General features: G+C 38.2%; 1 protein-coding gene across 2 annotated transcripts in view; it reads left to right on the forward strand.

The window, feature by feature from the left end:
• The first annotated feature begins 4,362 nt into the window (after nucleotides 1–4,362).
• TMPRSS7 (transmembrane serine protease 7) overlaps nucleotides 4,363–27,388 on the forward strand; it is a 43,680-nt gene continuing 20,654 nt past the window's right edge. Inside the window, exons 1-10 of one of the 2 annotated variants that reach the window (XM_066347307.1) lie at nucleotides 4,363–4,421; nucleotides 6,016–6,268; nucleotides 10,155–10,285; nucleotides 13,174–13,241; nucleotides 14,319–14,512; nucleotides 15,768–15,806; nucleotides 16,526–16,754; nucleotides 18,016–18,146; nucleotides 21,134–21,246; nucleotides 25,389–25,495. In XM_066347307.1, the coding sequence (XP_066203404.1) occupies nucleotides 4,374–4,421; nucleotides 6,016–6,268; nucleotides 10,155–10,285; nucleotides 13,174–13,241; nucleotides 14,319–14,512; nucleotides 15,768–15,806; nucleotides 16,526–16,754; nucleotides 18,016–18,146; nucleotides 21,134–21,246; nucleotides 25,389–25,495 (1,313 nt within the window). In that variant the 5' untranslated portion in view covers nucleotides 4,363–4,373. Of the gene's footprint in view, nucleotides 4,422–6,015; nucleotides 6,269–10,154; nucleotides 10,286–13,173; nucleotides 13,242–14,318; nucleotides 14,513–15,767; nucleotides 15,807–16,525; nucleotides 16,755–18,015; nucleotides 18,147–21,133; nucleotides 21,247–25,388; nucleotides 25,496–27,388 lie in introns of those variants that run through there. The other variant, XM_066347308.1, reaches the window with a different exon arrangement.

The following is a 27,388-nucleotide window of genomic DNA, read 5'->3' on the forward strand; positions in this document are numbered from 1 at the left end:
TATTTCTTTAAAAAGTGACATTGGGATTTTAATGGGGATTGCATTAAATGTGTATATTGCTTTGGGTAATATGGTCATTTTAACTATGTTCATTCTATCAACCTATGAACATGTAATATTTTTCCATTTTGTTGTGTCTTTTTAAATTTCTTTTAATAATGCTTTGTAGTTTACAGTATTTAGGTTCTTCACATCCTTTATTAAGTTTATCCCTAAGTATTTTATTGTTTTGTTTCAATTGTAAAAGGAATTTTTTTTCCAATTCATTTTCTGAAGTTTCATTGTTGTTGTATAGGAAAGCAGTAGACTTTTGTATATTGATTTTTGTATCTTGTGACTTTACTGTATTCGCTTATTGTTTATAAGTTTTTTTCAGTGGAGGCTTTGTGGTTTTTCTATATACTGGATCATGTCATCTGCAAAAAGTGATACTTTTACTTCTTTTGTCCTGATAAGGATGCCTTTCATTTCTTTCTCTTGCCTGATTGCTCTGGCTAAGACTTCCAGTACTTTGTTGAATGAGAGTGGAGAAAGTGAGCAAACTTGTCTTGTTCCTGATTTCAGAGGAAAAGTTTTCAGTTTTTCACCATTTAGTATAATATTGGCTGATGGCTTGTTATATGGCTTTTATTATGTTGAGGAACTTTCTATATCTATTTTATTGAGTGTTTTAAACATAAAGGGATATTGTATCTTATCAAATGCTTTTTTGCATCTTTTGAGAGAATCACATGATTTTTGTTCCTTTGTTTTGTTGATGTGGTGTATTACACTGATCAATTTGCTTATGTTGAACTATCCCTGTGCTCCTGGAATAAATCCCACTTGATTGTAATGCATTATTTTTTTTGATATCTTGTTGTATTTGATTTGCTAGTATTCTGTTTAGGATTTTTGCATCTGTATTCATTAGAGATATTAGTTTGTAGAGTTCTTTTTTGTATTGTCCTTGTCAGGTTTTGGTATCAGGGTTATGTTGACCTCATAAAATGTGTTAGGGAGTATTGGTTCTTCTTCTATTTTTTGGAATTCTTTGAGTAGGTTACATATCAAACCTTCTTTGAATGTTTGGTAGAATTTACTAGTGTAGCCATCTGGTCCTGGACTTTTACTTTAGGGGAGTATTTTGATAGCTGTTTCTATTTCCTCCCTGCTAATAGGTCTATTTAGGTTTCCCACTTCTTTCTGACTCAGTCTAAGAAGATTGTATAGTTCTAGAAACTTATCTATTTCTTCTAGATTGTTGAATTTGGTGCCATATAATCTTTCATAGTATTTTAGTATAATCCTTTGCATATCTATGATGTCTGTTGTAATTTCTCCTCTTTCATTTCAGATTTTGTTTATATCAGTGTTTTCTCTTTTTTCCTTAGTGAGTCTAGCCAGGATTTTGTCAATTTTATTCATCTTATCAAAGAACCAGGTCTTTGTCATATTAATTTTTTTCTATAAGTTTTTTTTTGTTCTCTATTTCATTTACTTGTGCTCTAATTTTTATTATTTCCTTTCTTCTGTTGACTTTGGGTTGCCTTTGTTCTCATTTTTCTAGTTCTTTCAGATGTGATGTCAGGTTGTTTACTTGGGATCTCTCTTTTTTCTTGATATAAGCCTATAATGATATTAACTTTCCTCTTATTACTCCTTTTTCTTCATTGCAGAAGTTTTGATATGTCATGTTGTCATTCCGATTTGTCTGTATATATCTTTTGATCTCTTCTTTTCTCTAGCTGCCTTAAGGGTTCTTTCTTTGTCTTTGACTTTTGACAGTTTTATTATGATTTGCATTGGAGAAGGCCTTTTGGGGCACTCTGTTTGCTTCTTGGATTTGAGGCTCTATCTCTTTCTGTAGGCTTGGGAAGTTCTCATCAATTATTTGTTTGAATAAGCTCTCCATTCCCTTCTCCCTCTCTACTTCTTCTTAAATACTCATTACTCTTACATTGCTCTTTCTGATAAAGTCAGACAATTCTTGTAGAGCTCTCTCATTTCTTAAAATTCTTGAGTCTCCTCTTCTCTCTGTAACATCTCTAGTTGCCTGTCTTTTATGTCATTGAATCTCTCTTTTATCTGGACTGTTCTATTAGCTAAACTTACTAGCTCCTTTTTCAATTCATGTATTGAGTATTCATGAATTCAATTCATCTCTGTTTTTAAAGTTTCAGTCTCCATGGTGAGGTACTTCTTTTGTTTTCTGAGCTTATTAAGTGGCCTATCAGTGTTTTCTCATATCTTGTTGAGTATTTTCTAAACTTCAATTTTGAATTCTCTATCTTTTAACTCCAAGGTTTCCACATGATTGGGATTGCTTTCTGGAGGTTTTTTATTTTCTTTATGAACTGTATTTCTTTCTTGGGTAGTCATGGTATTCCTTTTTTTTTCTTTGAGGGCATTTGAGAGTGGTATTGTTAAAAAGTCAAGCAAAGAATAACAAAAACAAGTATAAAAATTTAAAAACAAAATTAAGTTAAAATTAAAGAAAATGATTGCAAAGAACAAAAAAAAATAATCAAACACAAATGATACAACAAACACAAAAAGAACTAAAGAAAAACAAAAAAGATAGAAAATATTTCTGAGAGGTTTTTCTATCTCTTTCCAGTAGGTGGCACTGTGTTAAAAATTTTAGCTCTGTACAATCCCAGGCTGAATTATGCTAAAAAGCCGGGTTGCAAAAGTGGAGGTGGCACTGCAGTCATAATGGTGGGTGGAACTTGTGAGGGGTTATAGCTTTAGCAACAGCAATCTCATGCTTTTGGGTGCTTCTTTCTGAGTCCATAAGATCAGGGGACTAGACACAGAGCACCTCTGTTTTTCAGCTGTGCCGTATGTCACTTTCCATACCCAGAGTGGAAGGAGGCCATATCTGGGAGGCTGGGGGAGCCACACTGTATATTTTTGTGTCTCTAAGTACAAGATGAGGGCTAACAATGGGAACACTGGCAGTGATCCCGTGTTCTGCTGCTTTGGTTCAGTATCACACCAAATTCCTCCCAATTTCTCCACTCTTCCAAGTAGAAGATACAGTCACTCCAGGCTCCTCCCTTATCCAGAGTCCTGGCAGACAAAAGCTGGGATCTGTCTGGGCCTCTCCTCTCTCCCAAGCCAACCATGTGTGTGTCTTATCTCCCCCATCCCAACATATTTTTTACCCTTCCTACCTTTAGTCTATTGGGCACACAGATCTTTCAGGCAAGTCTGCAAGTCCAGCTAGGGGTTCTTTGCTGAGTTATAGTTATTCAATTTGTTGAAATTTCAAGGGGAGAGATCAAAGGTATCTCTTACCCTGCCATTACTCTTCACTTGCTTTCTTAAGACCAGACCTTGACTGGCCTGTGGTGGTGCAGTAAATGAAGCATTGAGCAGGAATGCTGAGGTTGCTGGTTTGAAACCCTGTGCTTGCCCAGTCAAGGCACATATCATAAGCAAGCAATGAAAAACTAAAGTGAAGCAATTATGAGTTAATATTTCTCACACCGCTCACACCCCCTTCTCTAAAAATCAACATCTAAAAATCTTAAAAAAGAAAAAATGACCAGACCTTAATGACAATGACGTTTGTGTCTCGATCAGCAAAGCAGTGTTTCCCTTTTAAAGGGAGATTGATTAGTTTTCCATTGACACCCAGTGCCCACAGGGAAGTGTGTTCATGTCACAAGGACAAATCTGTAATGTATGAGCAATCCTAGCCTTTTCTTTCCCCTGACTCCCAAGGAAAATTCTGACAATGCCTCTCACCATTTCCCTCCTCTCCCCAGCTTGAACCTAATTCAGGTTGATGGGGAGAAGAATGGGAGAAATGAAAACAAGTGAGATGGGAACAAGTGATTTTTATCAGAAAGGGTTTGGATTTACTGAAGATTGCAAGGTAGGGGGAACCTTATGGACAGAGGTTTTCAGAGAGGGTAGCTGGAAAGTTGAGAGCTGAATTGGGAAGTGATACTTCCTGAGCAAGAACAAGGGGCTGTGGGGATTTGTAAGATGCAGAGCTAAGGGTTATAAATTAGATCTCTTAATATGCTCTAGTAGAGGCTGGCCAAAGTTTAAATGACTTGTAAATATTTGGGAGTTGTTGGACTGTATCCATGTAAGGCAATTTGTCCTCAGGCTCAGCTCTGGGGAGGCTGACTCATATTAGAGTTGTACTAAGAAACACTAAGTTTGGGGTGCAAAGCTGATGGCTAGGTCCCTTTAACATTCACTATATTGCAATGAGGCAGCTTCAGTTTCTGAACTGGACCCGGTAGAGGTAAATTGATTCCTTTCCTCTGAAAGCTAGCTTGAATGCAGCGACCAATTCTACTCAAGAAAGAATGTAAGGGGGTGAGAGCTGGCTTTGAGACACCTGTGGGTGTTCACATGCAGAATACCTAAAAATGAACAAGGAAAACAACGATGTCTCATCCAAACCTGCTGATGTGAATGTAAGTACAGTGTGGGAAGCTTTTTCTGTTACTTGAGTGCCACTTATTGTTGACGCTGTTAGGAAAATGAGACCGTATTACTTTTGTACTTAATGGATTTTACAAATGTGGGCTTATTTGGAAGTGCTGTACTTCACAATTGATTTGCAGCTATTTTTCTAAAACTGCAGGGAAACTGTACTCTATACAAATTCCATTTTAAAATTTAATCGGTGCTAACTGAGACTGCCTGTAATGTGTTCCTACACTTAAAAACCCAACTTGGGCCTTGTCAGTTCTACATGTGCTAGTATTTCTGTGTGTTTTCCTTTTTTACTTCTTTGAGGGAGTATTTGAAACTACCTTGACACCATCATCAACTCATCCTACAATGGAACATTTTTCTCTTTAGAAACATCATCCTCGCTTCTGCAGAATATCACAATAAATGAGGTCTAGTCTAGTTCAATTTCACTGGGAGAGATATAAGCTACATTTCACTCCAGGGGTTGACAAGGGTGTTTGGCAAAAAAGAATGAGGGAGCCATGAATAATTCAGAATGTACTTGGCCACATATTATCCCATTAATTGGTAGGATTGGAGACTAGAAGACTGTATTTTGAAGGGAAGAGTAAGGGAGAGAAACAGAGAATGAGAGAACCCTCAGAGCTCAAAAGAGAGATTATTTCTTTGGAATTGGTGGCCTAGACTGTCGTCTTTAAGAGAATGTGTGGTTAAAAGTCATTTCATCACTGGAGTTTAGTTACCCTGACATGTATAAATCTCTCCTTCAAAGAAGCTAAACTCTCGCATACATTATTAAAGAATTCACAGGATCAAATGGCAGAGGGTGGAGGAGGAAAAAAAAAGGAGGGGAAACAGTTAAATAATGTATTTTTTTCCTCTTGCATATAACACTTTACACATGAATACAGTAAAACCAGTAATTTTTTCTGTGCCCTATATTTTATTCTTTCTTTTAAATTCATTCTTTCACTTGTGACTGAGAAACTGATCAGTGCAATGGTTCGCTTAAAAGTACATACATGTGAAGCAATAGTGAAACAAATACTTTGATCTCTATCCTACAGCCCTAAAAACCACAGCATTATCCTTCACTCTCTCCTCCTACCAGTTGGTCCTGAAGCCATAATAAGGAAATCAATTCATTTCTCTGAGGAACTATTTTCAATCCTGTGTCAGCCCAGAAGAAACTGGTTGTGAGAGAAAAGCTATATAATACAAACGTTTTAAACATACACACATTCCTACAGCTGTGTAGACAGGAATTGACTCACAGACTCCTAACCTCCTGGCCTTTGGTCCTCTTGTCTACACTCCGTGAAACTCAGGCCTATCCTCTACAGCATCTGTTTAGCAAAATTAGGAAGTTGAGGAGAGAACCTGGGAACCATTTCACTGAAGTTCGTATAATGTCTGTTTTTTTTTTCTGATCTTAATTGTGTGATTCAATGCAAGTCAATTATTACACTTATGTAAATAATTTGACTGACATATTTAGGCCTTTTAGCACCAAGATTCTATAATATTTACTGAGTGACTTCATTTAAGCTCTGGACTACTAATTGATAATTCATCTTTTCTTTTTTTAAGATATCCAATATCTCAGTTCATGTGGTCAGTGCCCCAGGGAAGCTTCCAGGGAGACCAGGGAGACCAGTGAGACCAGTGAGACCAGTGAGACCAGTGAGACGACCACCAAGAAAACCCATCAGCAAAGTCAAACCCAGGAAGCAACCCAAGAAGAAAGCTCCCTTTTGGAACGTCCAAAATAAAATCATTCTCTTCACAGTATTTTTATTCATCCTAGCAGTCATAGCCTGGACACTTCTGTGGCTCTACATCAGTGAGTTAAAATTTATATTCCATTGGAGTTAGGGTTTACCCTGTGAGTTCAGCAGGAGAAATGCAGGCCCCAATCTGACCCTGTGTATTTCTGATAGAATTTTTGTTTCTCAGACTAATAGCCATTTCTGAAACTGTTAAGGTTTTAAAGAGGTAGAAACCAGAGTAGTTTTTCCTATTTCTTCTTTTCCTTCTACTGCTTTCTTTCCTACAGGTGAGCAAGGGGAGCAGAGGTAGGGGATAGATTGAGAAGACCTGAGAAGGATGCTAAGGAACAGATTTTGACTAATGCAGAAATTATAATCCATTTTTAGCTTTAAGTATGAATGGAATGCTAAGCTGTTTCATTTCTTTATTCCACCCACTGCCTGTTTCTAGGCAACCTCATATTCCAGCTCTCTGATCTTCATTGTACTCATGCACCTTTCTCTCCCTTGTTTTATGTTTTTGTCAATCTGATTGATTGGACAAGAGTTATAACTAAGTTCTTTCTTAGTCATGCAGCTCAGCACCTACAGCCTTTGTTGACTTATGCTAGACTTCCCACTCTATACATCTTAATATGTTTGATATAAGATATATGTTCTGTCAAGGATATTAAAATTAGGTTGGAAAGCAAGATTTATAGGCAAAAAATTAATGAATATTGTCTTTTTTTAAGTGAGAGAAGGGGAGATAAAGAGACAGACTCCAGCATGCTCCCTGACCGGGGTCCACCCAGCAACACCCATCTGGGGTGATGCTCTGCCCATCTGGGGCCAGTCACAACTGAACTATTTTTAGCATCTGAGGGGAATGTTCAAAAGAGTCACCCTCAGCACCTGGGGCCAATGTACTCAAATCAATGGAGCTATGGCTGTGGGAGGAGAAGAGAGAGAAAGAGGGAAGGGAGAGGAGAAAAGCGGCAAAAGGAGACAGTCGTCTCTCCTGTGTGTCCTGACTGGGAATCAAACCCAGGGCTTCCATATGCCTGGTTGACACCCTACCACTGAGCTAACTGTCCAGGGCCAATGAATATTGTCTTGAACAATTTGAGTCACCTATAATTTATGTGGCACAATGCAAGACATCAGGCATACCAAGATGAACCTCCTACCTTCAAAAAGCTCACAGATTTTCTATTTCAAAAAACTTACAGTTCAGTGCTGGAAGGAAGCATGAGCTAGTTTTGTTCACTTGTTTTGGTTTCTGTTTAAGCACTTATATATAATTACAGAAGAGAGGCATCCAACTTGCTAATGTATAGGCGTTAGAGAAAGCTTCCTGAACTGGTTTCTGAAAATTCATTTTGACACATCTTGGAGGACCCACTATGAACCAGGCCTTGTGATAGGCTTGGGAATAGAGTGGTAGACAGGAAAGATCTCTGTTCCTATAGACTAGTGGGAGAAGTCTATTCACTGGATAATTAAGTCAAACACAAAAGGCACACAACTCCAACAGAATAAACCATCTTATTTCTTATCTGTTCTTTTCTGGCCCTCAAATAATAAATTTGCATTGCCCTAGCATTTTTGTATAAAGTTTTGGAAGATCATTGTATAGAAGTAGCTTGTTGGCTGTGTTAAAGTCAGAGAAGAACATTTCCGGAAGACAGACCAGTGTGAGCAAAGGGAAACTGGCATAGACAAGCAAAAATTGTTAAACAGCAGAGTTTAGTTTTGATACATAAAATTTGGGCATGGAACATGGCCTTAAGAAATGAGGTGGAGACCAAGCAGGGTCTTATGTGTTGGGATGATCTAAAAATTAAGTAAAATGTAATAGGTTCAAGGCCAAATTTACCTCCCTTGCATTGCTGTTATGGTACTCTTGAGTAGTTACTGATACCAGAATGATATGTGAGATTTTAGGTAGAAGTCATAGTTCTCATTCAAATTTTAAAGAGTCTGCAAGGGAAAAAATAAAAAGTAAAAGAAGCACTTCCCTGGTAAAATCAGCAAGAAATCAATGTTTATTTTATATGAGAGGCTTATGAAGCAAGGTAATTCATCCAAAGTCACTCAACTTGAAAGACCAAATCTAGGACAGAAGCTCAGACCTCTTGCCCTTTATCCTGTGCCCATCCTCCCCTGTCCACTGCCTCACTACACTGCTTGGAACTAATGTGGCCCTGAGTGGATCATACAAGGGAAGCTTTTTCTTTCCTTTTTTTCCCCTTCTTTTCCAAATGAGAGGAAGAGAGACAGAGAGACAGTTTCCCACATGCACCTGACCAGGATCCACCCAGCAACCCCCGTCAGGGGCTGATGCTTTGCCCGTATGGGGCCATGCTTGAAACTGAGCTATTTTTAGGACCTGAGACAGAGGCTTCACAGAGCCGTCCTCAGGGACCAGGGCCAATGTGCTCAAATCAATCAAGCCATGACTGTGGGAGGAGATAAGAGGGGGTGAGAGTGAGAAGGGTGGAGAAGGAAATGGATGCTTCTCCTGTGTGTCCTGACTGGGAATTGAACCTCGGACATCTACATGCCAGGCTGACACTCTACCACTGAGCCAAATGGCCAAGGCCAGGAGGTTTTATCATAATTTACATAGATTGTACCTTCTTTTCTTAAAAAAATTAAATTTATTGGGGTAACATTTATTAATAGCATTATATAAATTTCATATGTACAAGTCTATAATACATCATCTCCGTATTCCATTGTGTGCACCACCCAAGGTCTAGTCTCTTTGTATATATTTGACCCCCTTTCCCCTTTTCATCCTTCTCCTGCCCCTTCTCTTCTGGTAACCACCACACTGTTGTCTGTGTCTATGAGGCTGTTTGTTCATTTGTTGCTTTTTGTTTTATATCCCACATAGGAGTGAAATCGTGTGCTTTTTGTCCTTTTATCATCTGACTTAATTTCACTTAGCATAATACTTAAGTGCCATCGTTTATTTAGCATTTCCATGTGCTCTTCCTCTATCCCCCTTCCTCTGCCCCTCTTCCTCTACCCCTCTTCCTTTCTCTCTTCCTTCCCACCAACATTTATTGAGTTTCAAAGCTAAGTTAGGTACTGTTCCTCGGGGAAGGGACAGACATCTAGACAGAAGTTGTGATTCAGTGGGACTGGTGCCACAGGAAAAAAAAAACTACCGTTGCCATGGGAGCCTGGGGAATGGTGCCACATAGCAAGAAGTCCCTGGTAACAAAATAAAAAGGCAGAAAAGAGAGCCCCCCATTTTCCCAAGCTAGTCCTCACATAACAGCAGTTTGTTTGCCTGTTATCTGATGACAGCTCAGACACAGTTGTGTTTTTGCCTGTTTCTGGTCAGGCATGATGACTAATACCATGGTCCTCACCAGGCAAAGTATTTGAGCAAAAGTGACCTGGCACTGGGCTGAGAACCACACTTTGTGGCTCATCAGAGGAATGAATTCTCCCTGCACTGTACTCGCCCGGCACCCTGTGCATCAGCCACGCAAGCCAGAGAAGGCGTGAGTGCCCAGGGGCTCCATGGAAGTTCACTGTGATGCTCTTCCCTCATCTCCCACTATGCTCACTTCATCTCAGAGCTTGACAGTATACATTTTTTTTACCTCCTTACCTCCCACAGGCTTGGGATGCATAAAAATTGTACACATTCTTTTTTTGACCCTTAGTGATTCTATCATATGTATAAAGTCTAAAAGATATACCTTTTACCTTTTCATCTTGTTCTGAAGTATTTCTTAGCAGCTAATAGAGAGACTAGAGTCTTCTGAGAGATATAGTGATTTACTATTGATGGAAGAAATGTTGTGAATTACATTAAGAACTCCACAAGCTGTGAACTAGCAAAATACGTACTTGCCCAAAATAAAATCATTTTAGTGGTCTAATACTGACAAAATGAGGCAATATCTCATTACCACACATATGAAAAAACCCCTACCTGCCTTTTCTTTTGTCTTACAGGCAAGACAGAAAGCAAAGATGCTTTTTACTTTGTTGGAATGTTTCGCATCACCAATATTGAGTTTCTTCCTGAATACCGGCAGAAGGAGTCCCAGGAATTTTTGTCAGTGGCACGAACTGTACAACAAGTGGTGAGGTGATGGGGGTGGTAAGAAGCTAGGCAGGGTAGGTCAGGGAGCGAGGGGTGGGGCTGGAAGCGACACAGTATGCAGGGTGAACAAAGAAAGTTGTCAGGGAAACGTGAGGTTTAGCTCATGTTGGCTTTAAGAGAGAATTGCTTATTTGATAGATTTGTTTATTTCTTTATTTATTTTCTCTCTCTCTCTCTCTCTCTTAATTCAGTACAAGGAGAGGAGGCAGACATAGACTCCCACATGCACCCCAATAAATACCCACCTGGGAACCCCACTAGGGGGTGATGCTCTGCCCATCAGGGGCATTGCTCTATTGCTCAGCAACTGAGCTCTTCTAAGTGACTGAGGGGAGGCCATGGAGCCATCCTCAATACTCAGTGCCAACTCGCTCCAATCGAGCCATGGCTGCAGGAGGGTGAGAGAGAGGGGGGGGGGGAAGAGAGAGAGAGAGAGGGAGAAAGAGAGAGAGGGAGAGAGAAAAGCGAGAAGCAAGAAGGGTCAGGGTGGAGAAGCAGATGGGTGCTTCTCCTGTATGCCCTGACTGGGAATTGAACCTGGGACATCCACAAGCCAGGCCAACACTCTACCACTGAGACAACCAGCCAGAGCCAGAATTGCTTATTTCTTTCTGCTGAAAGTAAAAAAAAAAAGGGGGGGGGGCTCTCTGAGCTTCAGTTTCAGTATTTCCCATCTGTAAGTAAAGGAATTAGATCAGGTGATCTTTAAATTGCCTTTTAGTATTGACTTAACATGTGTGTGGACTGATTCTTTCATCAGTATATGGTGCATTTATTTCAACCTTGATGCACTGGCATCTCTTCACTTAAGAAAAGAAAAAACTTCCTCATTGAAGAGCTAGTACATATTTATTATAAAAATTTAGAAAAGTCTAAAAAATATAAAAGTATAAAATAAATAAAAGTATAAAATGTAAATTTTAAAAGTATAAATTAAAATGTGTAAAGTGTAAGACCCATAAAAGTATATAAAATTAAAATCTTTAACATGAAAAATAAAGACCCTTTTTCTTTGGGACCATGTAGACAGAGGGGAAAGCTCAATATTGAAGTGTTGTTAGATATTCAGTCTTATAATCTGACCTTTAGCTCTTACCATTAGGGTGCATGTTTCTAGCGAAGTAAATATTCTTCAAAAAAAACTTTTAGTAGCTACAAAGTTAGAAAATCTCTTGTTATGGGGTACTTAGATTGTTTCCAATTTTTGCTATTATTGATAGTAAATAAAACTGGAGCATAAATTGTGTTTATCTCTGATGACTTCCTTAGGTGATTTCCTAATATTATTATTGGTCAAATACAAAAAATAATTGATTCATCAATCTTGATACCTATTACCAGCTAGAAAGTTTCTGCTGACTTATACCTGCATATCAATGGAGAAGGTAGTCTTCACAGTGGTGACCCCAGGACAGTGACGGACACAGTATGGGGTAGAACGAGGAAGGGCCGTGAGAGAGAGCAAGCAAAGTCGAGGGTGGGCACAGTGGCTCTTATTTACTGAAGGCTTTTTACATACTGGGTATGTTGTTAAACCCTTTGTTTTTCATATATGTCAATTATTCCTCAAATTATCCCAAAGAGGTAGGCATTTTGATCACCACTTTACACATTTAAAAGAAAGAAAAGTAGGAAGAAAGAAAGATAGAAGGAAAGAAAGAGAGAAAGAAAGAAAGAAAGAAAGAAGGAAGGAAGGAAGGAAGGAAGGAAGGAAGGAAGGAAGGAAGGAAGGAAAGAAAGAAGGAAAGAAAGAAAGGAAAGAAAGAGAAAAAAAGAAAAAGGTAACGGTGGTGGAGAAAATACAGTGGAGGCTCAGCAGGTATAGGTAATGCATTCTGTGTTGCACAGTTAATTTAAACTCTACAGCACACGCGTGCGCGCACGCACCCCCCACACATATATTTCCCCCCCTCCTGGGCAATTAGGTGGGTAATTTTTGATACTGTGTAGAAAGGGAACTCCAAGAGTTCCAGATGTGTTAGTTCTGTTTTTAAAATGCTGAGTAAAGACAAAGAAGGTAAATTGATTGAAATAGTTCTCTTTGAGATCCAGTTAGGGATTTTTAAAAGGGCTGGGTGTTTCCCTAGAGACTGGTGAGTTGGGAAGAGGGTTCTAATCCTGGTTGTGGGTATCTCTCGCCCCCTAGTGACTAATATAGGAATGTGTCTTTAAGAAAATAATTTCGCAACATCATTTATTGTTAGAGAAGATGTTGGGTCGCATACTTTGAAAATGTGCTTAAAAGAGTTTGGTTTATTAACTGTGAGGAATATTAACTTTAGAGTAGGCAGAATATAAAGCTTAAGCTTGATTAGGGTGTATAAAGACAAATAAGTGAATAAAAGTAACAAAGTTTTCTTCAGAGAAAGCAGAATAAAAGTAATATAAGCCAAGACTGCTACAGAAAGTAAAAATTCATTTGAATTTAAGAAATAATGTCTGGCCTGACTGGTGGTGGCACAGTAGATAGATAGAACATCAACCTGGAACATTGAGGTCCCAGGTTTGAGACCTTGAGGTTGCTGGATTGAGCAAGGGGTCACTGTCTGGGCTTCCTCCCCCTGTTCAAGGCACATATGAGAAGCAATCAATGAACAACTAAAGTGCTATAACCAGGAGTGGGTGCTTCTCATCTCTCTCCCTTCGTGTCTCTCTCTTTCAAAAAATAAAATAAGATAAAATAAAAGACAAAAAAAAAGAAAAGAAAAATAATGAAAGAAATAATGTCTGGTTTTGGAGTACACACCTTTAGTTTGAACCTTGTTCTTCACCTTGATAGCTAATCAGAGCTTGGACCTAGAGCATTTTAGGTATTGTGACAGAAAGCCAAATTTGAAAGACTTCAGATACCTCATTTTTCTTTCTCAGGTAAACTTGGTTTATACAACATCTGCCTTCTCCAAATTTTACAAGCAGTCTGTTGTTGCTGATGTCAGGTAATATGTGTTCCTTGCTTTGGGATTTCTACATTCACTGCTATAAATTCCTTTAAAAACCCAGAAAGGGCCAAGATGTCACCGTTCTCAAATAACTTCTTGGGGGTGGTTGTGTGTTAATACCCGTTTAGCACAATAATGACCCAATTCTTTGCTATGCTATTATGCTGAGTTTTTCTCTTTACCTCCCAAAGGCTTCCCTCTCCCCATGTCTTGGATCCAGGACCCCTGTATTAATGTCACTGGGCAAAATGGCCATTAACATGGCTTCTAGTTGAGGGGAGGATACAAAAATAAAACACAGAGCAGTGCTTCTCAAAATATGGTCACTAAAAAAGTGATCACTAGTGATCTTCTGAGAAAAAAATGTATCCGTAGTCAAATAAATTTTAAGAAAAATTATGTGCTCTGTTCTGTATTACACCTTCCCCTACCCATCCAGTACATCTGCAGAGATTCACAATCCACTTTAGCAGGAAAGTCTTAGAATGAAGCAATTTGTTTACTCTCCTTTGCTTTTATTTCCCAAGTTATTTACTACAGAACTGTTTATTGTTTCATAAATCATGACAATATTTGTGCAATGAGGAATGTCTGCTCCAGGATCAGAATGAAATGGGGTGGGTTCTTGGATTTGCTACTTACTGGATGTGTGGTTTTGAGTTGTAGTTGGCCTTAATTTTCTCATCTGTAAAACTGGAATAATTATAAAATCTTTCTCATAAAATTACATGGGATAAGACAGATTTGGCACTGTGTATGGACACTGTGAGGTATCAAAACTTATAACTTGCAATTTATAATAGCAGTGAATACTAATTGAAAACCATAGAAACAGTATTTTCTCCATGGAAATGCAACTGTACACTAATGGTTCTAGATTTGAACCCAACAGAAGAACACGCATACTGTGATGCTTTCCCTTGGTCCCCATAACAGGAGTCGAAAAGAAGGAAGTTTTTAGTTGAAACATGTGCTCACTGGCCTTACCTTGAATTTATCATTTGGGTCCCTGGCTTTCTATAAAAGTCTACTTCCTAAGAGGTATCCCTGAACATTTTTCTCTTTTCACTATAGCAGTAACAACAAAGGTGGCCTCCTTGTCCACTTTTGGATTGTGTTTGTCATGCCACATGCCAAGGGCCATATCTTCTGTGAGGACTGTGTGGCTGCCATCTTGAAGGACTCCATCCAGACCAGCATCATAAATCGGACCTCGGTGGGAAGCTTGCAGGGTCTGGCTGTGGACATGGACTCTGTGGTACTAAATGGTGATTGTTGGGTAATTCTCCTTTAAGCATTCCTTGTCACTATCGTTGTCACTATTTTTTTTTAAGTGAGAGAAGGGGAGACAGACAGACTCCTGTATATGCCCTGACTGGGATCTACTCAACAACCACCTCTGGGGCTGATGCTCAAATCAACTGAGCCATCTCAGCACCTGAGGCTGATGCTTGGACCAATTAAGCTATCCTCAGAGCCTGGGGCCAACACTCGAAGCAATTGAGCCACTGGTTGTGACAGGAGAAGAGAGAGACAAAGGGAAGAGGGTGAAAGGAAGAGAAGCAAATGGTCACTTCTCATGTGTGCCCTGACTGAGTATCAAACCCTGGATATCTGCATGCTGGGCCAACACTATCCACTGAGCTGGCCAGGGTCCTATTGTCACTACTGTAACCAAGTATTCTCTTCCACAATCCCAGTGGAACAGGATTAGTTGAAGACATTGGAGCTATGTTGATGAAGGAATTTGCTAAGTATTATATATATTGATTAGATAATAGAATTGGGGACAAAATATATATGAAATTGAGTTTATTAAAGTGTATACCTTCCTATATTTAATTTGGCTTATTAATACTAAGTCTCCAAGGAACAAAGTCCTATGGAAGTAACATTTTTCTGAGGTTTATCTTGTCTCTTTCTTCACCCAGACAGAACTGAACCTATGTTATGTAATATTGGCCAGTGCTCCAAATGACCTCCCCATATCCTTGTAAAATGTAAATTATATCATTTTTCTTGACAGTAAAATGATTTAATTATTGTGCAACCCAAAAGTTATTCAGCTTTCTGTTCTGTTTTGACTTCAATTATATATATGCTAGACACATAGTAGATAGCTGATATGTATTCATTAAATGAAAGAATTATGTACCATGTATACTATAATATTTCAGATATAGGGCTATTAATATAGCTATTTATTATATTTGTTTGGTTTTCTTTTTACCACTAAAAATGTCTAAAATTTGTTACTATTGATCATTTCAAGCATATGAAAGAGAAATAGTATAATGAACTTTCAGATACCGTTTACTCAGCTTCAAAAACTACCAACTCACGCCTGTCCTATTTGATCTCTATATAGCTAAACAACCTACCCTATCCTCACTGAATTTTTTTTTTTTTAAATCCCAGATATGTTGGATTGCTTTTAAAAGACTGAAAATATGTTTTCTAGGCAAAATTCTAACATGAAATGCTAAGACTGACACCCATTTTTTCTGTGCTTTTTCAATGCAGCTGGGCTTCGGTCAGATTATTCTTCAACCATAGGATCTGGTAAATTATGTCATGTGGTTTCTTCCTTTCCCCTGTTCTATCCCTCCACCCCTACTGCGTCCAAATCAGTATCTTTTGAAGCTGTAGTTTTTCTTTTCAAAAGACGGTATTTGCTCTTTCAGTTACACGTGAAAGACATATTCTCAAACTGATTTAAACACAAAAGAAACTGAGACATACCTGGGGTGGGAGGAGCTGGCCTCAGGTATGTTTGGGCCAGGTTCTAAGATAAAATATCATTAGGACTTTCCATCTCTCTTGCCTCTATTGAAGCTTCATCAAATGTATTCTTCCAATGTGGTGTTTTAAATGGCCACCTGCAGATCCAAGCTTATAATTTACCAGTTTAGTAACCAGGATGGGAAAAAACACACACATATATTTCCAGATAGTTCCTGCAGAAGTGCTGGAACTGGGTCGTATTATCTCGGGTTGGCTGACATACCCACTCCTGAACCAGCTTCCTTGACCCTGATTGATTAGTCCCATATGCCTACCTCTGCACCTAGAGGTGAGTTTAATCCCAACCAAACCATAAAGACATGATAGGGATAGTCTCTCGAAGTAAAATCTAGGGCCTGTGACCAAGAGAGAGGGGAGTGAGCTCCGGACTGGCAGAGAGAGTAGGTGTCGTCCACATGACCACTTTGGCTCTTTACTTTTCTATAAACATTTCTAGAAAAGTCATTCAAAACAAAACAAAAGTGCTGTCTCCACAGACAAAGGCTGCTCTCAGTACTTGTATGCAGATCATCTGTCGCTTCGCTACCCTCTGGAGATTTCTGCAACCTCAGGGAGGCTCATGTGCCACTTCAAGATGGTGGCCATAGTGGGCTATCTGATTCGTCTGTCAATAGAGTCCGTCCAGATAGAAGCTGACAATTGTGTCACCGACTCCCTGACCATTTATGACTCCCTCTTGCCAGTACGGAGCACTGTCTTATACAGGTATTTATTATACAGGCATTTCTGGTTGTGGGAGAAAAGTTTTTTGTTTGTTTGTTTGTTTTTTTACAATGTCTCTCTTTTGTGGTATCTGGATTCCCCTTTGATTTTTTGTGAATCAATTTTGTGTATACTCATGGGGTCAATGACTGAGCCATGCCCCGTTTAGTACCCTTTGTATCAGCCTCTCAGACACAACATTGGCTTTTCTTCTGTAGCATACAAGACTCAAAATCAGTATAGCACAAACTTCAGCCAATATTTCTGAAACCTAACAAATTTTTTCTTTAATTTTACTTTTAGTGCAATAAAGGTTTAATAAAGTGTTAGAATAAATATTCTGTGGTAACATTAATAAAGCAATTAAATGTTTGTCTTATTATAATATAACATAATGTTCATTGCAAAAGCGAAGTCAGAAAAAACAATATCAACTATTTCAAAAGCCCATTACCAAGAACAAATATCTTATATTTTTTGCATAAATCTTTTCATACAATATATATGTAATTATACAAATATATATATATTTCCTAATACCTTTCACTTTACTTTATGGGTGCTTAGAATTTTGTTCACCTAATGACAGTTGGACTTTAGTAAGATTTTCTTATTTGTTACTCACTGTGCTAAAAATGTACATGAGCCATCTTATTTTTAGTAGTGTATAGATATTATGAAACAGTGCTTTCTGTATATATGTATTTATTTGTATATTGGGGATGACTATGCAAGTTAAAAATCCATACATTATTCAAAGATATGCAGTGAATGGTAAGATTGTTATTGGGTCCCACTCCCCAGTCATTGTTATTGATTTTTTTCATCTTTCCAGACATATTTAGTTATTGTCTCATTTAATTCTCACAATGCTACAAGGAGGTACCATTACTATTATTTCCATTTCATAGTAGAGAACCTGGCCTTCATGAAGACTTAATTTTCAGGCAGTAAAGTGATGGAGCTGAGTTTTGAACCCCCTTTTCCTTACCCATTAAATACCCTGCCTTCAACCTTGACTGCTCGCAAGAAGGGTCCAGTGATGGCCATCCGGGAGAATTCTCTGGTGGTGTTCTGTACGTGTATCAGCTCCTCTCCACCTGTTGTGTCCCATAGCCACTTGTTGACAAAGGCCTGGCTGGTGGAGATTGATCAAAAAGAGCTGTGTGGATGGCCCAGAAAATGTATAGGGTTAGTGATAGACGGAGTCCTACCCCTCAATAACCTATTCTCCATGTACTCTTTTCTTGTTACCTGGCTTCAGAATTTGTGAACCCACAAGATCATTAATGTCATTTGTTTCTACAAATAATCTTATGTTGGTGACATTTAAGTCTCCTCAGATACGGAGGCTTGCAGGAATCCGGGCATATTTCGAGGTCATTCCAGAACAAAGTAAGTCTTCCCCAATAAAAAAAGAAAAAATAAATAAAGTCACCCTTAGGAATACTTGACACTCCTGTCTGATCGTTCCTGAGCCTGTTATAACACTAGTTATGTAAGCCAGGGATCCTTACTCAGAGTCCTGTCAGGAAGGAGAAATCATATTAGTTATCATAACATAGGAAATCAAATGTAAAGAACTGTTAACTCGCCTGACTAGGTGGTAGTGCGGTGGGATAGAGTGTCAATCTGGGACACTCCTGAGGACCCAGGTTTGAAACCCCGAGGTCACTGGCTTGAATGTGGGATCATAGACATGACCCTATGGTTGCTGGCTTGAGCAAGGGGTTCCTGGGTTAGCTGGCACCCTCCAGTCAAGGCTTGTATGAGAAGCAATCAATTAACAACTAAAGTGCTGCAACTATGAGTTGATGTTTCTTATCTTTCTCCCTACCTGTCTGTCTGTATGTCTCTCGCTTTCAGGCTAAAAAAAGAAAAAGAAACAACAACAAAAAAACTGTTAACTCTCTATAAAGGTGTTAACTAGGTAACTCAAAAGACAAGAAGAAAACTGTAAGGTATCATGACTGAAACACAAATAAGAACTAACTACCAGCCATAGGTCTGAGGGAACAGAAGAAAGCGGTCAGAATGATTATAATTTCGAGCTTGGAGGAAGGTTTTGGGAATGAATCACCAAGGAAGGGTTACTGCTCTGCTGGTGCCTCTGAGTTCAGAGGCGGGTGGTCATGGACCTGAAACCCAGACAGACCTCTAATGAGGGATGCCAGACAGTTGAGGCTAATACGTTTGAGGGAGATACAATAAAGTGGAAGTGGGAAAAACTGCTAACAGGAGTCAGCTCTGTACAGGAATGAGCTGTATCTATGGGGGTGAGGAAATGTCAGTGGGATGACACTCCCAGGAATAAGAGACAAGAAGTCCAATTCTTCCTCCTCCTCCAGCCTTCTACTTTCCTGTTATCATCCCCTGATGACAGAGCCTATCAGGAAAGCAAGTAGTTAAGAAAGGAAGTGGTTTGCGAAGTTCCAACCCTAGCACTGCGGAACAGAGAAGGGTCAGTTTGGAGCTGATAGGCAAGTAGCTCAGGAGCTAGCACGCTGAACTGTCTCTCGTGACTTCTCATTTATAGTCATGCATGTGACTGCCATCCTAGAAAGTGCCTGTGAAGCAGAAACTTTGAGGATTTATTGGTTTACTAGGTAAAAGTGGCAAAAATGATCTCTCCCATTCTTTTCTTTAAAAAATATATATATATATATATATATATAACAGAGACAGAGAGAAAGTCAGAGAGAGGGATAGACAGGAACAGAGAGAGATGAGAAGCATTAATCATCAGTTTTTCGTTGCAAGATCTTAGTTCATTGATTGTTTTCTCATATGTGCCTTGACTGCAGGCCTTCAGCAGACCGAGTAACCCCTTGCTCTAGCCAGAGACCTTGGGTTCAAGCTGGTGAGCTTTTTGCTCAAGCCAGATAAGCCTGCGCTCAAGCTGACGACCTCGGGGTCTCGAACCTGGGTCGTCCGCATCTCAGTCCGACGCTCTATCCACTGCGCCACCGCCTGGTCAGGCTCCCATTCTTTTCTTATTGACTCGGGTCAATGAAGTAAAATAAAACAAAAAAAAATTCTAGTCTCTTTGTAATATTTGTTGCAACTGATCAGATCTTGCAGGTTATGTCTTGATAACATTTTTTTTTTGTAACAAAGACAGAGAGAGGCGAGAGAGACAGACAGGAAGGGAGAGAGATGAGAAGCATCAATTCTTCGTTGCAGCACTTTAGTTGTTCATTGATTGCTTTCTCATATGTGCCTTGACCAGGGGTGGGGGCTTCAGCAGGGTGAGTGACACCTTGCTCAAGTTGGCGACCTCATGATTTTGAACCTGGGTCCTCTGTGTCCCAGTCTGACACTCCATCCACTGCGCCACCACCTGGTCAGGCTTGATAACTTTTTTATGAACGTCGATAAAGCCAAAGGGATCAGAATGGGAGATAAGGATGAGGAGGGAAGAGGATTTGAAGTAGAGAGTGATAGCTGTAGTTTCATCTACATTTTAGAGCAGTAGCTTATTTTAATAATTTTTCTGCTTCAAATTATTACAAAACAAATGTAAAATGGATTTATTGAACAAAATTGAACTAAATACTTGAGATATTGTTAGGTTGAAAATTATCTCTAACTCCAAAGATTAAAAATGTGATTATCTAAAATATTATAGTAGACTTAGTCTATTCATTCAACAAATATTTATTGAGCATCTATTATATGCCAGGAATGATTTTAGGTGTAAGAGAAATAGCATTTTAAAAAGTAGACATAAATCAATACTCTCAAGGAGCTTACATTCTAGCAGAAAGATTACCATATCAATAATAATAGATATTTCAGTTGTCTTATTTAAACAAAACATCATGGTATATAAACTGAGTATATTTCAACAATGAACATACACTTAGTTGAAGAAAAAATCCCAGAAGCTTTAAAAAATGTATTTAAACTATGTTTTTAAGAAAGTAATAGAGGCCTGACCTGTGGTGGCGCAGTGGATAAAGCGCTGACCTGGAACGCTGAGGTCACCGGTTCAAAACTCTGAGCTTGCCTGGTCAAGGCACATATGGGAGTTGATGCTTCCTGCTCCTCCCCCCTTCTCTCTCTCTCTCTCTCTCTTCTCTAAAATGAATAAATAAAAATAATTTAAAAATAAAATAAAATAAAAAAAGAAAGTAATAGCATCCTATAAATCTATAGGGAAAATACATTATTTGACAACAGATATAGAATTTGAACAAATAGTTTAGCTATACATATGTAGGGTGCTATTTCTTTTTTATTAATTACTTTAAATCCAAATATATATATTTATATTTATTAATTAAGAAACTGTGCATTTGTTGTAAAAGAAATGCATGCAGTGTGCTTCCTATAATCTTACAACTTCAAATCAATTGTATGTTACTGGACATTTTTTTCAGAATGTGGAAACACAGTGTTGGTCAAAGAAATCACTGGCTTTGAAGGGAACATTTCAAGTCCGTATTACCCAAGCTACTATCCTCCAAAGTGCAAGTGCACCTGGAAATTTCAGGTAGCCTACTTTTACCACTATCTTAAGAAAATTTTGTTACCCTGTTTTTAGTAGCAATTTATTTGAGAATTAAATTACCTTTATTTTAGAATTTAATTTCAAAAAAATATTAGTTAATCTTATAATATTTAAACATTTTTGAAATGTGATATCTAGAATATGAAAATGTGTGTAATTTTAACCCTCTACCCACAAATTAACTGCCCTTTGCAAGCTGGGGCTTATTTTTCTAACTTATTATTTTGTTTGTTTGTATTAAATGCAAAGATAATATTATGGGATGAAAGAATTTATTATTTTATTATGACAGAGATCATTTATTAATTTTTAATTACTTCATTATCAGCATTATAATAGGAATAATAAAGAAATCATAAGTTGGATTAGGCAATATATATTTCAGCTGTTTAAGTAAGTGAACAGGAATGCAAATATATTTGAAATATACCCATCTCTCTCTAATGCTAGACAGGGTGTTTCTACTTTTTTTTTTAATCTTAGTCTGTAAACTATTTTTCTTTCTACAACTGTAGTATTATGTAGAGAGATATGGCAAGATGTTACCTGTGCTATTTCAGTATATAAATATAAAATCATTATTGTATGACATAGCAAATAAATGTAAGCAGTGAGCAGTATACAGTTTGCATTCATTCAGCATGTCATCATTGAATAACAAATACAGGTCAGGCAGTATTCTAGACACTGGGAATCCATAACATTAGACACACACACACACACACACACACACACACACACACACACACACACACAAAAGCTTTCATGGAGGTTAGCCTACAGCAGGGGGAGACAGGCAACCAACAAGCAGTTGAAATACATTAGTGTGTTACATGCTGGTACAGTGCTGTGGGGAACATTAAAGCAGGGAAGGAGGCTCTGTAGCTGAGTGAGTGGTGGGGTGTATGAAGGGTAGAGAGCCAATGAGTTGTTATCTTAACTGAAATGGTCAGGGAGAACCTCACTGACAAAGAAACATTGACACAGAAAAATGAAAGACATCAGGGAACTAATAAAAGTGTTGCAGGCAAAGGGAACAGCTGAAGCAAAGGCCCTGAGGCAGGAGCATACTGGCTGCATATAATTTGTGCAAATCAGTTAAATATTTGTAGTTATATTCATAAAATGTATAATTTAATAATATTTATAAAATTTATAATTTTATTATACCTAAATCTATACTTGTGATGATGTTCTTATGACATGCATCCTTAAATTATTGTTTTATCCCTATCTCAAACATTTACAAAGTAATTCAAACACAAAGAACCTAGACTTTTGCTCACTACCAGGGTCTTGAGGCTTCAGGGCAGTGGAATCTCAGAACCTCAGGTGACTATCCAGTCTGAAGTTCCCGGGAGGGAGTGAGAAGAAGAGATGAAAGAAGAGGTTGAAGAAGGAAGAAAAAATGCAGAGAAGGGCAAATACCTTATCATCTCACATATATGTGGAACCTAAAAAAAAAAAAAGAAAAGAGAAAAAAACTGAACTTACAGATACAGAGAAGAAATTGGTGGTTGGTAGAGATGGACGTGGTCAATATGTACAAACTTCCAATTATAAAATAAATAACTCATAAGAATATGATTTATAACATGCTGACTATAGTTAACAATAATATAGTTAATATTATTAACTATTGTTAATAATACTGTATTGTATATATGCAAGGTACTAAGAGAGTAGATCTTGAAAGTTCTCATCATAATAAATTTTTTAACTATATAGCGATAGATGTTAACTATACTTGCTAGAATCAGTGTTTTGCAATATATACAAATATCAAATCATTATGTTGTACACCTGAAACTAATGAAAATAATGTTTATGTCAATATATCTCAGTAACAACAAAAAAGAAAAAAACTGGGATATGAATTAAAAAATATTATTATGAACTAACTGTACAGTGTATTGTTTTCAGAATAAAAATGAATTAAAAAGTGATTTAATAAAATTGAAAATAAATACATAAGCAATGTCATGTCAGGCAAATGTAAACAAAAAGGCAGTAAGAAACCCAACCTTAGAGCCAGGCAATGCTGGAATCAGGGTGACAGCCTTCAGTGAGAAAAAGAAGACAACCTGTAAAGACAAGAGGGCAGTTCACAGTGAAGATATAATTGTGACAATTGTTTATGCCCCAAAGGACATAGCATTAATACTTACAAATCAAAACCTATAGGGCACACAGAGAGAAATAAACAATGCTTGAATAAGATATTTTAATTTCTTTCTCTTGCTTCAGGACAGATACAGTAGGGGACAATAAATAAGATTAGGAAAGGTATTAAAACATGCAAATAATGAGGATATCACACACACACACACACACGATACCCTCTTTTAAAAAGCATTTATAAATTTGATCAAAATTCTTAATAAATTGAAAATTTTAAAGCAGTATGGACAGCCTGACTGGACGGTGGCTCAATAGATAGAGCGTCAGCCCGGAGCACTAAGGACCCAGGTTCAAAACCTTGAGGTCGTCAGCTTGTGTGTGGGATCACAGACATGACTCTATGGTCACTGGTTTGAAGCCCAAGGTCACTGACTTGAGCAAGGGATCACTGGCTCAGCTGGAGCCCCCCAGTCAAGGCACATATGAGAAAGCAATCAATGAACAACTAAGGTGCCACAACTATGAGTTGATGCTTCTCATCTCTCTCCCTTCCTGTCTGTCCCTTCTCTCTTTCTCTCTCTTGCTTTAAACAAAAAGCAATATAGGAAATAATCTTTTATCTAATTAAGATAGAGTTAGAGAACTTGAGACAAATATATGGTGATGGAAAATGATCTGACTTTAGATGATGGGTACATAACATAATCAATGTTCCAATGCTATAGAAATGTTTACTGAAACTTATGTACTCTTTTTTCTTTTTTTTTTTTTTAACTGTTTTTCAAATAAGGTTTTAATACAGGGATTTTGATAACAAAAAAGTATCAGGAAGAATGATCAAAGATGATATTTTTAGGTTTCAAATACTGGACACTAGGAATCACAGAAAAACCATGATTAACGGTATCAGTTGTTTTTTACTCCAAAGTAGACAATTATTAGAAAGTTGGCTGAAAGCTACTGGAAAAACCCATTTGCCTGATTGAAAACATGCATGTCCACAGCAGCAATTAAACAAATGTGTTTTTATCCCCTTTACTTTCCAGATTTTTGTGAGTAATTTCATTAGCAACATTTAACCTGAAGCTTGGTTTTTAAGGAAGTCTAGGTAATAAGGGTTAGGGACTTCAGCCCCTGTGGTACAATGAAAAGTGTATAAGGACAGAAAGTTAATATCTGGTACAGAGAGACGTTGGTTGTTCTGAGCAAACTTATGTACTTTTATTGATCAATGTCACCCCTTTAAATGTAATTTTCTAAATAAAATGAAAAATAATAATAACCAGAGACCTTGAAAATGGGTGATACAAAATTCTACTCCCTGGAAATATAAGAAGTCTCAAATAATTCTTGGTTCAAAATAAAAATCAAAACTAAAATTGTGACATATCAGACATAAGGAATGTCACTGAGTACCATAGAAAGGTCAGTTGTGTGTATGTGTGTGCACGCACACATCCTTATTTGTACATTACTATATAGGCAGCTCCCTCTCCTGTGTGATCTCTTCTGAGTAGACCTGGGGTGACTCATTACTGCCTTTAGGAAATAACCGGGTTTCATGTGAAGTAGGTGCTGATTCATTTCTCCTTTATCTAAAGAATCTGCCCAGTGCTTTAAATAAACTCTGGCATTATTATCATTGAAAGAGGAAAATGTGTACACTCATTAAGAAGTGGGTGTTTTCAAAGTAAAGCTCACTTAGTGGGATGAAATCTGAAACCTAGCAATGACCTAATATTGCTTAGCTCACTGAAACTGGGGCCTGATAGCTGTTCCCTTAGTCCCGGGCTGGGGCTGTCCACTTTCCTCTCGATCACGTGCTCCTTATCAAACCAGCTGGCTCAGGGGAAATGGCCCGCCCCACCACAGGCCACAGGGCACAAGGAGTAAAATGCCCTTAAAGGAGCAAGCCAAGGCAATGGGTTCTGAGTCAGAAAATCTTGGCCTGAAACATGTCCTTCAGTTGAATAATTATTCTTCCTTATGCTTGTTTTTCACAGACTCCCCTATCAACCCTCGGAATAGCACTGAAATTCCATAACTATTCAATAACCAAGAAGAGTGTGAAAGGCTGTGACCATGGATGGTGGGAAATTAATGAGCACATGTAAGTGGTTTCCTCATGTGAGGAATCTGATGAAAGCCTTGCTCAGCAGTTCAAAACCTTAGATTTTTTTTTGTCCCCAAAGAATTTACATTTTACTAGTCACAGATAGGGAAACTGAGGGATCTAGAGTCAAATAACTTGTTTAAGGCCACTCAGCTCAGAAGTGATTAAAGTGGGTTTCAAACCCATGGTGTATGGCTCCCAAGTCCCTGTTCTATGCTGCTGGGCTGTGGATGTGCACACTATACTGTAAATAAGTAGTTTGTCAGATAAAGTTTTTCAAACCATGGAGCCATAGAGGACAACAGTGAAAAGGAGTCTTGATGGTATAAAAAGTTAGAAATCATTAGCCAATTCTGTGCAGTAGGGGAGGCCCAATTGACCTGGTCGTACCCTGAGGCTGAAACATGGTTTGAGGCTGATCAGAGAGAGGCTGAAAGAACTCTAGATGCCTGGGCTTCCTGAACCAACATAGTCGGTACACATTCTCTGGGCTTCCTGAACCAACATAGCCGGTACACATTCTCTGGGCTTCCTGAACCAACATAGCCGGTACACATTCTCTGGGCTTCCTGAACCAACATAGCCGGTACACATTCTCTGGGCTTCCTGAACCAACATAGCCGGTACACATTCTCTGGGCTTCCTGAACCAACATAGCCGGCACACATTCTCTGGGCTTCCTGAACCAACATAGCCGGCACACATTCTCTGGGCTTCCTGAACCAACATAGCCGGCACACATTCTCTGGGCTTCCTGAACCAACATAGCCGGCACACATTCTCATCCTTAGTTTGTCCTTTAGCTGTTGTTATTGTTTATTTGCTCCTAAAATTATAATAGGTCTTGTATTAAAAAGTATAGGATACCCTGTCTTGGTAGCAGAAGAGTTGAGATAAGAATCCTCCTGAAGTTAGTCTAAGGAATTTGCCTGCTAATTATTTTATTCATTGTTATTTCATGAATGAAACCTTTCCTTTCTAAAGGATTTTCCTGAACAACCACCTTTCATTTCTTTTAAACTCAGAGTACTTGTTAAATAGCTACTGGCCCTGTCTTCATAATGATTCTACCTGATTTAAAGGCATTCTTGGATCCATTATTAAGATATGCATTGTACTCCTTTGGGAGGTATCTTTGAATCAAGGGTCTATTATATAGAAGCACAAGGCTTGGGTTCAAATTCTAGTCCTGTCATTTAGTAGCTACATTAACTAGGACACGTTATTTAACCTCTTTGATCTTCAGTCTGTAAAATGAGATAATAAATCTTAGTTAATAAAGTGGAGTTTTTTGGTAAACATTCAATGAAATAATGCATATTACACATTAAAAAATTAGCTATTATTATGATTTATGAGATAGTTTTGGAAATGACATTGAATACATAAATACTATGAAATGTATCCCAAGACTTTAAGGATACTACATCTTGATATTCAAATTATGTCTATGAAGCAAATCCTTAGCAATCTTTTGTAAATTTGTATGCCTAAGATACAGCTATGTTTTGAATAAGAGATACTTCTCCCCACAAGTGTAATTTTCTACTATTTTCATTGTGAGGGATCTGATGAAAAGCCTTATCCAGAGGTAAGGTTGGCCTAACCCAAATATGTCATTGCTAAAATATGAGCAGGGACTCTTTCCAGACATTACCAGGAAAGCTTTCCCTGAAGGGCCAGCTTTGTCTTACGGGCTAGAATCCGATCAGATTCTTTTGATGCTAGTTGAACACCTGAGATTTAAAATGCCAGCCCTTTCCATTATCAGTTCTTTCTATCTAAAAAGGAAAGGTTCTTATTGCTGAGAAGTTAGCATAAGGGTGTTGGGTTTGTCAAGGGGGAGGAGAAAAGGTAATTCCGTTGCCAGAAAGCCCAGTGATCCTGAGT

Source organism: Saccopteryx leptura, chromosome 8 (assembly GCF_036850995.1).
Source record: "Saccopteryx leptura isolate mSacLep1 chromosome 8, mSacLep1_pri_phased_curated, whole genome shotgun sequence".
NCBI classification, from domain to species: Eukaryota; Metazoa; Chordata; class Mammalia; order Chiroptera; family Emballonuridae; genus Saccopteryx; species Saccopteryx leptura.